Source organism: Hemiscyllium ocellatum, chromosome 4 (assembly GCF_020745735.1).
Source record: "Hemiscyllium ocellatum isolate sHemOce1 chromosome 4, sHemOce1.pat.X.cur, whole genome shotgun sequence".
NCBI classification, from domain to species: domain Eukaryota; kingdom Metazoa; phylum Chordata; class Chondrichthyes; order Orectolobiformes; family Hemiscylliidae; genus Hemiscyllium; species Hemiscyllium ocellatum.
This window is the reverse complement of record NC_083404.1, coordinates 123,510,124-123,527,079: the sequence shown is the minus strand read 5'-3', so window position 1 is coordinate 123,527,079 and position 16,956 is coordinate 123,510,124. Positions and strand designations below refer to the sequence as shown.

The 16,956-nt window shown below is 41.6% G+C and overlaps 1 protein-coding gene across 9 annotated transcripts in view; it reads right to left on the bottom strand.

The window, feature by feature from the left end:
- Window positions 1–16,956, bottom strand: part of LOC132815081 (focal adhesion kinase 1) — a 557,743-nt gene that overhangs the window by 266,084 nt on the left and 274,703 nt on the right. For all 9 annotated transcript variants that reach the window (XM_060823816.1, XM_060823815.1, XM_060823817.1 and 6 more), the window contains 2 exons: window positions 4,653–4,819; window positions 717–804 (listed from right to left, as the gene is read on the bottom strand). In XM_060823816.1, the coding sequence (XP_060679799.1) occupies window positions 717–804; window positions 4,653–4,819 (255 nt within the window). The remainder of the gene's footprint in view (window positions 1–716; window positions 805–4,652; window positions 4,820–16,956) is intronic.

Genomic DNA, 16,956 nt, shown 5'->3' with positions numbered 1-16,956 from the left:
ATTAATACCTTGATGACAAGAATGGGTCAGGCATGAGGAATCCTATAGTGAAGAATTAATCTCCCAACTACATCAAGCTTGCTCAAGGCACAATTTAGGGGTGTTATGGAATACTCCCTACGTTCCAACCCAGAAACCTCTTTCCAAATTCTTGAATATATCAGATTTTTGAAGATTACTGCTTACCTCCTTGACAAAAATGTTGCGACATTCCTTGCATTGCAACAGCACCTACACTTTAAAAGTACTCCTTTGACTGCAATGCAGTTTTAGATACCAGGTGGTCACACAAATCACTATATAAATGCAAAACTTTCTTTTTTCCTGTGACAATAACCCTGCCCCATTCTACAAAGATGTGCTAGGGACTTGTTTTATGTTGCAAGTTTCTGAGATGTCCTACTCTAGCTAATTGCGCTTTCTTAAGCAAAGAGAAAAATGTTTTATGTACAGAAAAAATTATGAATGATCATTTAAAAATCTAAGTATCCACATTTTCAGTGCATCAATGAGGCCAAGTTTCTTGAAAATACAGCAGTTACCAGAAAACGTTTTTTTAAAAATCCACAAACAGCAATTGACATGCATTTAGTGTTACACTATTTGATTAAAAAAACAAATTTGAACATGTTTGCAGATCTTTTCTGTGTGTACATTAATTGAGATGTCAACAGGTTATTCAAACATGAACAAGAAATGAACAAACATTAGCTCACCTGTTGATAAAAGAAATTTAAACTTGGCTTGTCTTCATTAAACTCATTCAGGAAGCCTTTAGGTAGATATCGGATTCTTAACTCATATCTGCCAGAATAAAAGAAAACGTTACATTGACTGTCAATTTTCAAGCTGGCAACAAAGTTGAATACTTCTTGATTGACTTTATGAAAGCACTGTTGAAAACCTGACAATATGTAAACCTTTGTTGGAATGAATACATATTTAAAAATCTTATGATCTATTATTACAATGCAAATGGTTTTAAGATCATTTATGCCAATCAGGAAAGGCAAAGGTCCCAATATCAATGCACAAGGAACTCCTAAAACCTTCCTTCAGCCCCAGAAATACCCAATGACCATTACTTTCTGTTCCTTACCACTCAAACAATTCGTAATCATGTTGCTACTGTCTCTTCTTGTGCCATAACCTATAACTTTCCTCATAAGCCTGTTGAATAACAAATGCCTTGTAGAAATCCAGGTATACCACACCAACAGGGTTATCCTGATTGAGCCTAGTACCTCTTCAAGAAACTCCAGCAAGCTAGTTATACATGATCTCCTCTTTAGAAATCTATTCTAACTCTTCCTAATAAACCCACTTTCTTCAATGTGTCTACTTATTCTATGCCAAATAATTGTTTCGACAAGCTTCCAACACTGAAGTTAAACCAACTGGTCTGTAGTTGCTCAGATTATCCTTATAACTATTCTTGAACAAGGCATAAATGTTTGTAATTTGCTTCTGGCAGCAACCCCTACACTCCACAAACACCTCCTGCGTCTAAGGATAACAAACAGATCATGGCCAGTGCCCCCACAATTTCTATCCCAACTGCCTTCAAAATCCTTAATTCTTATCTAGTCCTCGTTCCTCAGTCAATTTTAAGTACCAACAATCTATTTAAGACTTCAGCCTTATTAATTTTGAACATTTATAGTGACAGTTTCCTCCTCTTTCACCATAACTTGGATATCAGCCTGTCTTCTGTAAACAGGGTGAAAAGTATTCATGTAATATCTCAGCCATGCCACTTGCCTCCATGTGTAAATCCCCTTTTTGTCTCTAATCGGCCTCACTCAGTTTTTAACCACTCTTCTACTCATTATATGCCTGACAGGACTTGGGAATTGCCCTTATGTTGAGTGGGCTTATCTCATAATTCCTCGTTGTTTCTCCTATTTGTTTTTTCACCTCTCCTTTAAACCGTCAGTATTCTGTTCATTCTCAAATGTATTTTCTGCCTCACACCTGTCAAACGTACACTCCTTCTTTCTAATGTTCATTTCTATCTCCTTTGTTATCTAGGCAAGTCTGGGCCTGTTTGTCCTACCTTTTCCAATAGGAATGCATCTCGACTGTACCTGAATCACCTGCTCTTTGAAGATGATTACGTTTGCCCCGTTTCTCTTTTTCCAGCCAATCCTCTCAAATTTCTTACCCCATTAAAATCAAGTCTCCACCAATTTACTTTTCTTTCTCTGGATTGTTGCATATCATTCTCTGCCACCATTCTGAACCTTGTGATATAATGATCTGTCTCCTAAATGTCCCCCTACTGACACTTCATCTACTTGGCCCACCTCTTTCGCATTCTTCCTCATGGACTGTACACATCTTGCTGTACACATCATTCAGGAAACTCTCCTGAATGCAATCTAGGAACATTTTGCCCCCTCACTATGCCTTACACCATCAGTATCCCAGTCTACTTTTGGGAAATTGAAAGTCTCCATTATAACTGACATAATTTCTCTATAAATTCCCTGCAGATTTATTCTTTAATATCTTTTCCACTAGTTAATGGTCTGCAGACTACACCAAGCAATGTAATTTTATTTGTACCTGTTTTATTCCTTCACTCCAGCCAAATTGACTATGTCCTATAACCCTCTGTTAGGGCTGCCCATAACTAAATAACACAAAATGGCCGATGGCTGCCCACCACTAATACAGCCTAACAAGGCTGACAGAAACATTTTAAGGTTGCTGAATGAGCATGTGAATTTGATAATAATATTTAACATTTGAATTATGTAATCTTACTAACAGCAGCTGTCAGACATAGATAATAACATTTAACATTTGATTAATCACTGGTCGAACAATTGCAGCACACTAATTAGTTGTTTAATCAATAATTATAGAGCTGAATTAGTTATAGAAAAGCATTAAAGAAAAAGATTCAATCCAGCTTCAGACAATTAAAAAAAACCTCCTGTATCACTGCAGGGAGAAATGAATATAGACTTTAGCCAACAATGGAACGTGAACTGAATGAACACATTAAGGCACAACTTGTTAGCTAAAGAATTCTAACATTAGGCATAGCCACATAACTTTATTGAAAGTTGTCAAAAATCAATATTATTTCTTGTAAGGAGAAATTTAAAACACTCTGAAGCAACAGGTAAGCATCCAATTAATTAGCAGTTAACACTGTGCCACTGGTAAATATTACTTGAATACAGTATCCATGTGAAAGTCTCAATAGAGGAGATAAGAGTCTGGAAGACATCTTGAATGACCATGGTTGGACTGACGGGGGGGGGAGTTTAAATTACAATAAAGGTCATCTGAATCTATCCCTCGACTCAGATCTCATATTTTCAATGAGGGTCCAAAACCTCTGATGCATCCATTTTCTCTAATGTTGCAATGCCTCCTTAACCAACACCACTACTTTTTCGGTCTTTTTTATCTTTTCTGACCAACTTATACTAAGGAATATGTAAGACCTATGGCTTTTGTGCCTTGAGCCAAGTCTCTATTATTACCACAGCATCATATTTCCACATGGTAATATTCATCTGTAACTCCCAATCTTATTTACAATGCATTTACATACATTTCATTAACTCTGTCTTGGACTTCATTTCTTACTCCCTTGCTTCAACTTCACCTGTTAAATGATCACTCTCTGTGCCAGTGCTATCTGTATACCCAGATATTTTACATATCCTTGTATTCTCCTCTACTATTTCCACACACCTGCCATTTTAAGTTTAAAACTCTCCCAAAAGCACTCGCAAAATGCCTGTAAGGAACGACCAGCTCTATTCAGTGCAACCCACCTAAATGTAAAGGTGCCTTCTTCTCCAGAGCCAGTCCAAGAGTCCCAGTAATCTAAAGCCCTCCCTCCTGCACCATCTCTCCAGCCATGCATTCATCTGCCATATCTTCCTACTTCTGAACTAACCTGCAAGTGGTACTGGAGTAATCTAGAGATTTCTAGATTTCACATCCTGGTTGCTAACTTTCGTCCTAGCTCCCTAAATTCAGTTTTCAGAACCACATCCACTTGCTACTTTAGTCACTGGTACTAATGTAGACACCACCTCTGGTTGTTCACCCTTCCCCAGAAGAATGCTCTGGAGCTGATCTGTTCAATCCCTGACAATGACATTAGGGAGGCAACTGATCATCTTGGAGTCATGTTGACAGCCAATGAGATGCCTATCTGCTCCCCTAACCAATGAACCCCTATCACTATGGCTCCTCCTTTTTCTTCCTCACCTCTATATAATCTGGTCACTCAGTGCCAGAAGCTTAGCCCTGACTGCACTCCCTTGAGGAACTAGCACACTCATCAGCTTCCCAAATGGAAAACAGATTTGAAAGGGAGACAAAAATGACTCCTATAACACCCGCTGGTTTCTCTTGAACTGCCTAGTGGTCACCCAGTCCCTTCTTTCCTCTTAAGGTGCGGTGTATCGACATTTCTAAATGTCCTATCCACATAACTCTTAGCTTCAGAGATGTGCCATAGTGTCTTCAGCTGCTGCTTGAACTCCAAACTTATCAGCTCCAGGATAGGATATAAATGGAACCTGAAGCCAACAAAGACCCAAGTACTCTTGCATCTTCATGATTTGATTATTAGTGCGTCACTGTATACGGTTTTGATTATAGTATATGGTCTTTCTTACCTCCATTCTTCTGGAGGATGATGCTGCTCAAACTTTTCACGTACATGTGAAACGCCCATGTCTGGATGCAGCCAGTGGACCTCTTCAGAACGCATATGACTGAGTCGAATTCCAAAGCAGGCCACATTTTTAACTTTGTGAGAATCTACAATCTTCTGAATAATACCCTGAAACATGACACAGATATATAATTAAATTGAATTGTACAGCTTAGCAAAAGAAAAGTTTAACTGCAGTTTAAATACCAATTTTGAAATCAACCATTTAACCTTCGGCCTAAAGTTAATAACCTACTACAGATTTTTACATTATGATAAGGTGTAATTTATTTCCAAGAGTTAAAATATGGAGGCAAAAAATATCAGCAGCATGCTGGTAACATAGCATTACTTGCAGAATCTGAAAAGACCCTATAAAATATTGTACATAAAATAAAATGGACGTTTTGAATATAAATGAATACCAAAAAGACATAAACAATGATAATTGGAAAGAATGCATTAAAGGAAACTAAAGTGAAGTTTGAAGCAGATGGTGTTACACTGGACCATGGCTAAGTTTTCCTATTTAGAATAAATGATAACATAAGTTGGTCAAGATGTTGCAGAAGTTATAATGAGTTCACAGTTAGTCCAAAGTAATTTTAAGATAAAGTATGTGTTCACAAATGATCAAGACACTAAAGTTGTAACAATGAAAAACTGTTACATTTTTTCCACTTTCTTCATGCCTCAGAAAAAGGAAAAATGGAATAAAAAAATTGAAACATGGATACTAAAATGTCTGCTAAAATACATACACTAAACATAAATAAAGGAATACCCTGAACTCGTAAAAGCAAAGAAAGATTCTTAAAAAGCACTTGAAGCTGGAAGATCTATTCTAGAACTCAAAGTGGACATTGCATCATGTGACCCCCACCACACTTCTGTGTCTGTAAAAATCTTCCTTACTGTTTTGACGCCATCATCTTGATAAAATTGTTATGATCTCTCTACCTTAATTAGTTTGTACAGTTTTGATTTACTTTGGTTAGACCCTCAGAATGCGACTCTTATACCAATCATGTTATTCCAATCATTTGATTTATCTCCAGCACTGCTTTACTTTTAATATTTTGTAATTATCTCTCTGCCTCATTTAATCATATTATAGGTTATTCCTTCATTTGCTATTCAGCTGTTGACATTCTACTCATGCCAATCAAACCCACCCCGCCCTGTGGCCGAAAATTTCAACTCCCCCTCCCACTCTGTTGAGGACATGCAGGTCCTGGGCCTCCTCCAACGCCACTCCCTCACCACCCGACTGCCTGGAGGAAGAACACCTCATCTTCCGCCTTGTGACCCTCCAAAACCATGGCAAAGTTCACTTCACAAGTTTCCTCATTCCCCGTCCTCCCACCTTACCCCAGTTCCAACATTCCATCTTAGCACCGTACACATGACCTGTCCCACCTGTCAATCTTCTTCCCACCTATCTGATCTACACTCCTCTCCAACCTATCACCTTTACCCGTACCTCCTTCCACCTATTGCACTCTTAGCAACATTCTCGCCCCACCTCCCTCCCATTTATCTCTCCAACCCCGAGGCTCTGAGCCTCATTCCTGATGAAGGGCTTTTGCCCGAAACGTCAATTTTCCTGCTCTTAGGATGCTGGCTGACCTGCTGCGCTTTTCCAGCACCACTCTACTCTTGACTCTACTCACACCTATCGATACTCCATACCATGTGTTTAATCTTTTGATCTCTCTGCCAGTGATTTCTCAGGCTATAAATTTTGTTAAAAATCGCACAACACCACTTTATAGTCCAACAGGTTTATTTAGAAGCACGAGCTTTTGGAATGCCACTCCTCCTTCAGGTGGTTGTGGAGTTGAACCGTAAGACATAGAATGTGTAGCAAACGATTACGGTGTCATGCAACTAAAATGATACATTTAACAAATCTCTACTGTTGTTAAGTTTTTCATCTTTTAGAAAGGGTTTTAATTCACTTGCTTAGTAAAAAGAGTGGTGCATCTTAGCTTTGAATATACTTAATTACCCAGACTCAATAGCCCCCTGTGGTAAGGAGTTCCATAGATCCACTAACCTCAGTAAAAAAGTCTCTCCTCATCACACTCTTAAATGGACAATCCCTTAATCTGAGATTGTGCTCTCTGGTCATTGACTCTTCCACAACGGGAAGTAATCTTTCTGCACCTGCCCTGTCAAGTCCCCTAAGAATCTTGTATATTTCAGAGTCACAGGAATGTGCTGGCAGACAGCAAACTGGTTTGAAGTGTGTCTACTTCAATGCCAGAAGTATCCAAAATAAGGATAGATACCTTGGACTTCGATGTTGTAGCCATTTCGGAGACATGGATAGAGCAAGGTGAGGAACGGATGTTGCAGGTTCCAGGGTTTAGATCTTTCATTAAAAACAGGCAAGCGGGGGAGGCATGGTCTTGTTAGTCAAAGATAGTATAACGGTGGCTGAGAGAATTTTTGATGAGGACTTGTCTACTGAGGTAGTGTGGGCTGAGGTTAGAAACAGGAGAGGCGAGGAGCGGTCACACTGCTTGGAGTTTTTTTTTTAAATAGACCTCCGCAGAGGTCCAGGGAGGTGGAAGAGAGGATTGGCAAAATTAATCTGAGCAGGAGTGAAAGGAACAGGGTGGTCATTATGGGGGACTTTAACTTCCCCAACATTGAATGGAAATGTTATAGCTCTAGCACGTTGGATGGATCAGTTTTTGTCCAATGTGTACAGGAGGGTTTCCTGACACAGTATGTCAAAGGGCCGACAAGAGGGGAGGCCACACTGGATCTGGTGCTTGGTAATGAACCAGGCCATGTGATCGATTTAGTTGTAGGTGAACACTTTGGAGAGAGTGACCATAATTCAGTTAAGTTTAGTTTAGCAATGGAAAGGGATAGGTACATGCCACAGGTCAAGAGTAATTGCAAGGGCAATTGTAATGCGATTAGGCAAGAATTAGGATGCATAGAATGGGGTAGCAAAATGCAGGGAATGCGGACAATCGAAATGTGGAGCTGGTTTAAGGAACAGGTATTGCATATCCTTGATAGGCATGTCCCTGTTGGGCAGGGAGGAAGTTAGAAGGTAAGGGAACCGTGGTTTACTACAGAAATTGCATCTCTTGTTAAGAAGAAGAAGAAGGAGGAGGCTTATGTGTTGATGTGCTGAAAATGTGTTGCTGGAAAAGCACAGCAGGTCAGGCAGCATTCAAGGAGCAGGAGAATCGACGTTTCGGGCATGAGCCCTTTTTCAAGAATCATGTGTTGATGAGGCAAGATGGTACAGATGAGGCGATGGAGAGTTACAGATCAGCTAGGAAGGATTTAAAGAGAGAGAGTTAAGAGGAGCAAAGAGAGGACACGAGCAGTCTTTAGCAAATAGAATAAAGGAGAATCCTAAAGCTTTCTTTAGGTATGTGAGAAATAAAAGGATGATTAGGGTAGGAATAGGGCCAGTTGAAGACAGAGGTTGAGTGTGGACTCTGGAGAGATCGGAGAGGTGCTAAACGAACATTTCTCATCGGTGTTCACTCATGAAAAGAAGAATATTGTAGCGGAGAAGAATGAAGTACGAGATATTAGACTAGAAAGGATCGAGGTTAGTTTATCAATTCTAGAAGGTGTTATCAATTCTAGAAGGAGTGAAAGTAGACAAGTCCCCTGGACCAGATGGGATTTATCCGAGAATTCTCTGCAAAGCGAGGGAGGAGATGGCAGAGCCTTTGGCTTTGATATTTGAGTCGTCATTGTCTACAGGTTTAGTACCCGAGGACTGGAGGATTGCAAATGTTGTATCCTTGTTCAAGAAAGGCAGCAGAGATGACTACGGTAATTATAGACCAGTGAGCCTTACTTCTGTTGTAGGAAAAGTTTTGGAAAGGATTATAAGAGATAAGATTTATAATCATCTAGCAAGCAACAATTTGATTTCAGATAGTCAACATGGTTTCATCAAGGGCAGGCCGTGTCTCATAAACCTGAGTTTTTTGAAAAGGTGACCAAGCATGTAGATGAGGGTAGGGCAGTTGATGTGGTATACATATAGACTTCAGTAAAGCCTTTGATAAGATTCCACATGGTAGGCTGTTGGAGAAAATGCAGAGGCAAGAAATTGAGGGTGATTTAGCAGTTTGGATTAGAAACTGGCTTTCTGAAAGAAGGCAGCGAGTGGTGGTTGATGGAAAATATTCAGTCTGGAGTCCTGTTACTAGTGGTGTGCCACAAGGATCTGTTTTGGGACCACTGCTGTTTGTCATTTTTATAAATGACTTAGACGCAGGCATATGTAGATGGATTAGTAAATTTGCAGACGACACTAAAGTCGGTGGAGTAGAGGACAGTTTGGAAGAATGTTACAGGTTGCGGGGGAAGTAAATAAACTGCAGAATTGGGCTGAGAGGTGCCAAATAGATTTCAATGCAGCTAAATGTGAGGTGAAGCACTTTGGGAAGAATAACAGGAAGGCAGAGTACTGGCTCAGTGGAAAGATTCTTGGTAGTGTGGATGTGCAGAGGGATCTTGGAATCCATGTGCATAGATGCCTGAAAGTTGCCATCCAGGTGGATAGTGCTGTTAAGGCAGCATATGGTGTATTAGGTTTCATTGGTAAAGGGATTGAGTTCCGTAACTGTAATTATACAAAACACTGGTGTGGCCACACTTGGAATATTGTGTACAGTTCTGGTCACTCCATTACAGGAAGATGTGGAAGCATTGGAAAAGGTGCAGAGGAGATTTACCAGGATGTTGCCTTATGAGGAAAGGCTAAGAGGCTTGGGTCTGTTCTCACTGGAAAGAAGAACGCTAAGGGGGGAATTTGATAGAGACATACAAGATGATCAGAGGATTAGATAAGGGAGACAGTGAAAGACTTTTACCTAGGATGGTGACGTCAGCTTGTACAAGAGGACATAACTACAAATTGAGGGGTGATGAATTTAAGGCAGATGTCAGAGGCAGGTTCTTTACGCAGAGAGTGGTAAGGGGGGAATTGCCTTACTTGCTAATGTAGTCAACTCAGCCATATTAGGGAGATTTAAACAATCCTTAGATAAGCTCATGGATGATTGTGGGATAGTGTAGGGGGACGAGCTGAGAATAGTTCACAGGTCGGCGCAACAACGAGGGCCGAAGGGGCCTGTTCTGTGCTGTATTGTTCTATATTCAATATGGAGAAAGTGAGGACTGCAGATTCTGGAAATGCTGGAGATCAGAGCTGAAAATGTGTTGCTGGAAAGACGTAACAGGTCAGGCAGCATTCAAGGAGCAGGAGAATCGACGTTTTGGGCATGAGCCCTTCTTCAGGAATGAGGAGAGTGTGCCAAGCAGGCTAAGATTAAAGACAGGGAGGGAGGACTTGGGGGAGGGGCATTGGAAATGCGATAGGTGGAAGGACGTTAAGGTGAGGGTGATAGGCCGGAGTGAGGGTGGGAGCGGAGAGGTCAGGAAGAAGATTGCAGGTTAGGAAGGTGGTGCTGAATTCAAGGGTTGGGACTGGGACAAGGTTGGGGGAGGGGAAATGAGGAAACTGGAAAAATCTGAGTTCAACCCTTGTGGTTGGTGGGTTCCTAGGCGGAAGATGAGGCGCTCTTCCTCCAGCTGTCGTGTTGCTATGGTCCTCTATATTGAGGAGACAGGCTGCCTACTTGCGGAATGTTTCAGAGAACACTTCTGGGACACCCGGACCAACCAATCCAACCACCTCGTGGCTCAACACTTCAACTCTCCCTCCCACTCCACCAAGGACATGCAGGTCCTTGGACACCTCCATCGCCAGACCATAGCAACACGACGGCTGGAGGAAGAGCGCCTCATCTTCAACCTAGGAACCCTCCAACCACAAGATATGAACTCAGATTTCTCCAGTTTCCTCATTTCCCCTCCTCTAACCTTGTCCCAGTCCCAACCCTCAAACTCAGCACCATCTTCCTAATCTGCAATCTTCTTCCAGACCTCTCCGCCCCACCCTCACTCCGGCCTATCACCCTCACCTTAACCTCCTTCCACCTATCGCATTTCCAACGCCCCTCCCTTAAGTCCCTCCTCCCTACCTTTAATCTTAGCCTGCTTGGCACACGCTCCTCATTCCTGAAGAAGGGTTCATGCCCGAAACGTCGACTCTCCTGATCCTTGGATGCTGCCTGACCTGCTGCACCTTTCCAGCAACACATTTTCAGCTATATTCAAAATGGACAACTTTCATTCTTCTAAATACCAATGAGTACAGGCCCAAATCTACCCAGCTTCTTCTCATCAGATAGTGATTCAATACCTAGTTATAGCCATGGGTACCTGCGCTGGACGGCTTCCAATTCCAGTATTTCTTTCCTTAGATAAAGGACTCAAAACAATTCGCAACATTCCAGCTGTAGTCTGACTGGTCACTTGTATAGTTTTCCTACCTTTACATTCTAGTCACTTTGAAATAAAGGCCATTTGCTTTCCCTGTTACCTGCAGAACTTAGATTCGAGCTTTTTGTGACTCACTGACAAGGACTCCCAAATCTTCCTGTTGCATAGTTTTCTGAAGCCTTTCTCAATTGGAGTAATATTCAGATGTTCAGTGTATAATCTGCCATTTCTGCACATTATATTCCATCTGCTAAGTTTTTGCTCAATTGCTTAACCTGTCAGTATCTCTCTGCAGACTGTCTTCCTCACCATTAACCTCCCCACATATTTTTGGGTCATAGGCTTTTCCTGCAGTTCCCATACATACATGTATTAAAGTCATGGGTATTTTGGTGTCTGGGCTATTCAGATAATTGAAGCCCCCAACGTAAATACTCTATGATGCTTGCACCTCTCAGTAGTTCCCTTGCACATTTCTTCCCATTAGTAGTCTGCAGACCACAGCAAGCAATGTAGATGCGTCCTTCTTGCATCCAGCCAAATTGATTCTGTCCTTAAACCCTCAGTTCTAAAGATCATCAATCCCCCCACCTTTTCTTTATTCCCTACCTTTCCTGAATACCCTATAACCAGGAATATTTAATATCCAATTATGCTCTTCCTTCAGTTAGGTCTCAATATCCTAATTCCACATGGCAATCTTCTAATTATTCTTTGTAGATTCAGTTCTGTACCTTGATTCTGGCACTATTTACTATAAGTTATTACAGCATAATACAGTATTATAAATTTAAATATTACCATAGTCTTTCCTGTTTACTTTCCCCCTCCATCCTCATTTTCCACTTACCCAACATCCCCCTGTTTCCCTTCTTCCTTCTCTGCTTTCTTTCAATGCATGTTGTTAAGAGCTGGATGGTCTCTAGTGCTGGGAAGTGAGGAGATTTGGTGGAGAATTGCAAAGGGATGTAAACCAAAAACCTGTGGTTCAGAGATACTCATTGGGTGGTAGAGGTTTTATCTCCCAGAGTTGGTTACCTTAGTGAAGTCAACACATAAGTACAAGAGAATAATCAAAAGAAAGAGTATCTTGTCAGTTCAAATGGAAAAGGTGAGGCAATGTCTTGGGAAAAGTTTTGAAAACACGTTAACATTTCTTTTATATTATTTCTAGGAAGCTGTATTTGATGCTTGTATGCCTCTTTCCATAAATTTAATAAGTAGTGATTAGTTTTGAACGTACAACAGGAGTGGTGAAAAATGAGTGGTATTATTGCAAGACTATTAATTCAGAAACAGAAAGTCTGGTGCTGGAAAAGCACAGCAGGTCAGGCAGCAGAGGAGCGGAGAGTCAATGGTCCTCAGATGCTGCCTGACCTGTTGTGCTTTTCCACTGCCACACATTTTGACTCTGATCTCCAACATCTGCAGTCCTCACTTTCTCCTATTAACCCAGAAACTCAGCAAATGTTCTAATGTTCTGAGGACTAGAGTTCATATCCTGCCATGACAGATGTTGGAATTTGAATCTAATTTTAAAATTCTGGAAATCTGATGACCAGGAAACCATTGTCAATTGTTGGAAAAACCCATTTGCCTCAACTAGTATCCTTCGGGAAGGAAATTTGCAATCCTCAGCTGGTCTGGCTTACATGTGACCCCAGACCGACAGTAATGTGATCGACTCTCAACTGCCCTCTGAAATGGCCTAGCAAGCCACACAGGTGTAAAAATTGTGACAAAATCTTGAAGAAATGCAACTGTAAGGGCGACGTTGTGTCGCCCTAAGCACCAGAAGCAACAACAGCAGCTTTGTCAAATTTGCATTTAAAGACAAAATCCCAGACTTTACCATCACCATCTCTGGATATGTCCTGTCCAATGGCAGGACATAGTGGCATACAGTCAGGAGGGAGTTGTCCTGGGAATCCTCAACATTGATCCAGGACCCTACAAAGTATCGTGAAATCAAGTTAAATCCGAGTTGGGAAACTTCCTGCTGATTACAATGTACCATCCTCCTTTAGCTGATGAATCAATTCTTCTCTATGTAAAGCAGCACTTGGAGGAAACAGAGTGGCAAGAGTACAGAATGCATTCTGGATGGGGAATTTCAATGTCCAACACCAAGAGTGTGTCGGCAGCAGTATTACTGATCGAGTTGATTGATCCTAAAGGACATAGCTGTCGGATTAACTGTGCAGAAGGTATTACAGTCCTTTCTGCTATTACACATTTCATCATTGTAAATTGGCCGTATGCAACTAATGAATAGGTGAACGCTTAAAGCACAAGTCTTCACATATGTGTGTTTACTATTACGCGATTCCATCACCAACACCAACCCATAAATATGTTCCTTGTGGAGATGAGGTTCCTCCTTTACATTGCGAATACCCTCTCTCTTGTTGTGCGGTATTATCATTACACTAAATGTGACAGAATTCTAACAGATCCAGCAAGTTAAGTCTGGGCACCAATAAGGCGTGTGGACCTTTTAACAGCAGCAGAATTGTACTCCAGCAATCTCAAGGCCTGGAATAACCCCACTCGATTCAAGCCAAGGAATCAATCCTGATTCAGTGAAGTATGCAGGAGGGCATGCCAGAAGCAACTCCAGACATACCTAACAATGAGGTATCAACCAAAGAAGACGATTTGCATGCGGCAAGTGAGAGACAGAGCGCAGCAATCTCTCAATGGACAAAATCTAAGCTCTGCAGACCTGCTACATCCAGTCATGATTGGTGGTGGACAATTAAATAACTTACTCAAGGAGGAGGGTTCACAAATATTCCTATCCTCCATGATGAAAGAGCCCCACATATCAGTGCAAAGAACAAGGCTGAAGCATACGCAGCAATCTCCAGCCAGAAATGCCAAGTGGATGATTCATCTTGACCTCCTCCAGTGGATCCCAGCATCACAGATGCCAGTCTTCAGCCAATTCAATTCATTCCACAAGATATAAAAAAAAGTATTGGAGGCAATGGAAATTGCAAAGGCTATGAGCACAACAATGTTCTGACAATAATACTAAGAGTTGTGCTCCAGAACTTGCCATTTCCCCCAGCCAACCTTTTCCAGTTACAACTGGTATCAACCTGACAATAAGGAAAAATGCCAGGTATGTTCTGTACATAAAAGGCAGGACAAATCCAACCTAGCCAATGACACTACAGTCAACCCTTAATCAGTAAAGTGATGGAAAGTGTCATTATCAGTGCTGTCAAGCAGCACTTATTCAGCAATAATCTGATTAACAGCTAATGTGGGTTCTACCATGGCTGCTCAGCTCCAGACCTGATGACAGCCCTTGAAATCAAAGCTGTATTTGATCGAGTGTGGCATCAAGGAGCCCTAGCAAAACTGGACTAAACAGGAATCAAGGGGCAAAGTCTCCACTGGTTGGAGTCATACCTGGCACATAAAAAGACGGTTGTGGTTTACATTAGATTACTTACAGTGTGGAAACAGGCCCTTCGGCCCAACAAGTCCACACCGACCCGCCGAAGCGCAACCCACCCATACCCCTACATTTACCCCTTACCTAACACTACGGGCAATTTAGCATGGCCAATTCACCTGGCCCGCACATCTTTGGACTGTGGGAGGAAACCGGAGCACCCGGAGGAAACCCATGCAGACACGGGGAGAACGTGCAAGCTGCACACAGTCAGTCGCCTGAGTCAGGAATTGAACCCGGGTCTCTGGCGCTGTGAGGCAGCAGTGCTAACCACTGTGCCACCGTGGTTGTTGGAGGTCAGTCATCTCAGCTCCAGGACATCCCTGCAGGAGTTTACATGGTAGTGTCGTCAGCCCAACCTTCAACTGCTGGAGCAGGTGGGACCTGAACCTGGGCTCCTGGTTAAGGGAGAGGGACAATACAACTGTGCCACAAGAGGGCCCTATTTCAGTTTAACTGCTAAGAACCACAAATAAATCACCTGTGTAGCCCATTCAACATTTACACGCAAATCCATGTGCATGCTTCTTTACTTTAAGAAAGAATAGAAAAGAATAGAAAAGCAGTGTAGTATTTAAGTGAAGAGTGGTTTACAGAACACTGTGCGGCAGAGGGATCGGATAGCCTGGTAAATGAATCACAACATACTATAATGAAAACTAGTGATTAGGAAGGAATGCTATCCTTTAGTACAAAGGGATTGAATTCAAAATATCTTAAGTTCTGTGTAATTTTGATCCCATTATTTAAGAAAGACAAAGGAGCAGTACAGAGAAGTTTCATTCAGCTAATTCCTGGGATGAAGGTACTGACTCTGGAGCAGGTAGGACTGGGCTGAGGAATGGCAAATGAAGTATAATTTGGATAAATGTGAGGTATTGCATTTTGGTAAATCTAACAATGACAGAATGTAGGCAATTAATGGTAGTGTTCTGGGCAGTGTAGTAGAACAGACATACCTAATGGGTTAGGCAGATACTTCTTTGAGATTTGCGTCACAGGTAGCATTTAGCACGCTTGCTTTCATTGCTCAGGCTTTTGAGTATAGGTGTTGGGGCCGTATTATTGAGGCTGTACAGGAATGTTGGTGAGGACCCTTCTGGAGTACTGTGTGCAGTTCTGGTTGCCTTGTTATAGGAACGATACTATTAAATGGGACAGGGTTCAGAGGAAATTTACCAGGATGTTGCCAAGAATACAGTACAGTGAATAGTAAGCCCTTTCCCCAAGGTGGGGGCATTTTTAAGGTGAGAAGAGAAAGACTTGAAAACAACGTGAGGGGAACTTTTTCTTTTTGCACAGAGGTGATTCGTGTGTGGAACGAACTGCTCGAGGAAGGGGTGGATATAGGTACAGCTACAACGTTCATAAGATAAGCACATAAGGGGATTCGGGCTAAATGCAGGCAGGTGGGACCCGTTTAGTTTGAGAACATGGGCAGCAAGGACGAGTCACATTTATCCATAATATATTTCATCTCCCGTGTGCGATGATGCTGTTCCTTTAACAAGGTTATGACATCCTTGCTTTTTCTTCAGAGAAGTCGTAAAAGGCACAGACTCTGAAAATTCTCAGTTTGAAGTGTTTTAGGGGAAATTGTTTATAACTAACAGATATTGTCTCAAGCAAAAGGCTTTCAAGTTTTTTTTTAAAAAGTACAATGGAAGGGGGGTGGCCACTTCTCCCAGCTCAGCTTTTCTCTGGTTTGATTTTTTTTTTGGCAATCTGGCTATTCACTGAAAGCAGTCAGGCAGTGGCAAAAGCAGCTGGACTAAAAGGAGCAGGTCCATGCTGATCTTCCTCTCTCTCTGACAGCTCTCCTCTAAGACCCAGTGTTTGAATTTGCCTTTTGAGCCAATGGGTATTTATAGGGATTGTTGCAAGTATTTGGAATAGTATCATTAAGTTGCGATGATCTGTTGAGTTTTCGGATAGGGTAAGTTATTCAGTATTCTATATCTTTATTTATAAGATTATCAAATGAAACATAAACAAATTCTGTTCTGTTTAAAACCAAGTGGTTTGACCAACAGCAACCTTCCTGGAATACCTGCATCACACCTGCTTAAAACAACCAGCCATGTTAGGGTGTGGACTACTTCCTTGAAATGATTTGAGGGGTTCTTGCATGGTCCATTACAGACTGGGTGTTCATCGGGGATTTGTTCAATAGTTCTGATTTGAGATTAGGGTTAATGGACTCAAAGGCAGCGAGTGGTAGATGTTAGTGTCTTTTGTTCCAGGTGTTAAGTTCGGTTGGCTTAAATAGTGCTTGGGATAGCAATGGCTCTTTTAGTCATTGAGAGTTTCTGTGGGTGACAGATGTGTCCTTGGGGGGTTTTACAATAGGTAATTAAGGCCAAGTTGCTGGAATTAGCAGACAAGCTGGTGCTGGAGCTGCCTTCTTCGGTGAGGAAAGGAGATAGAGCTCAGCATCTAAATTTACTGTAAATGCCATCAG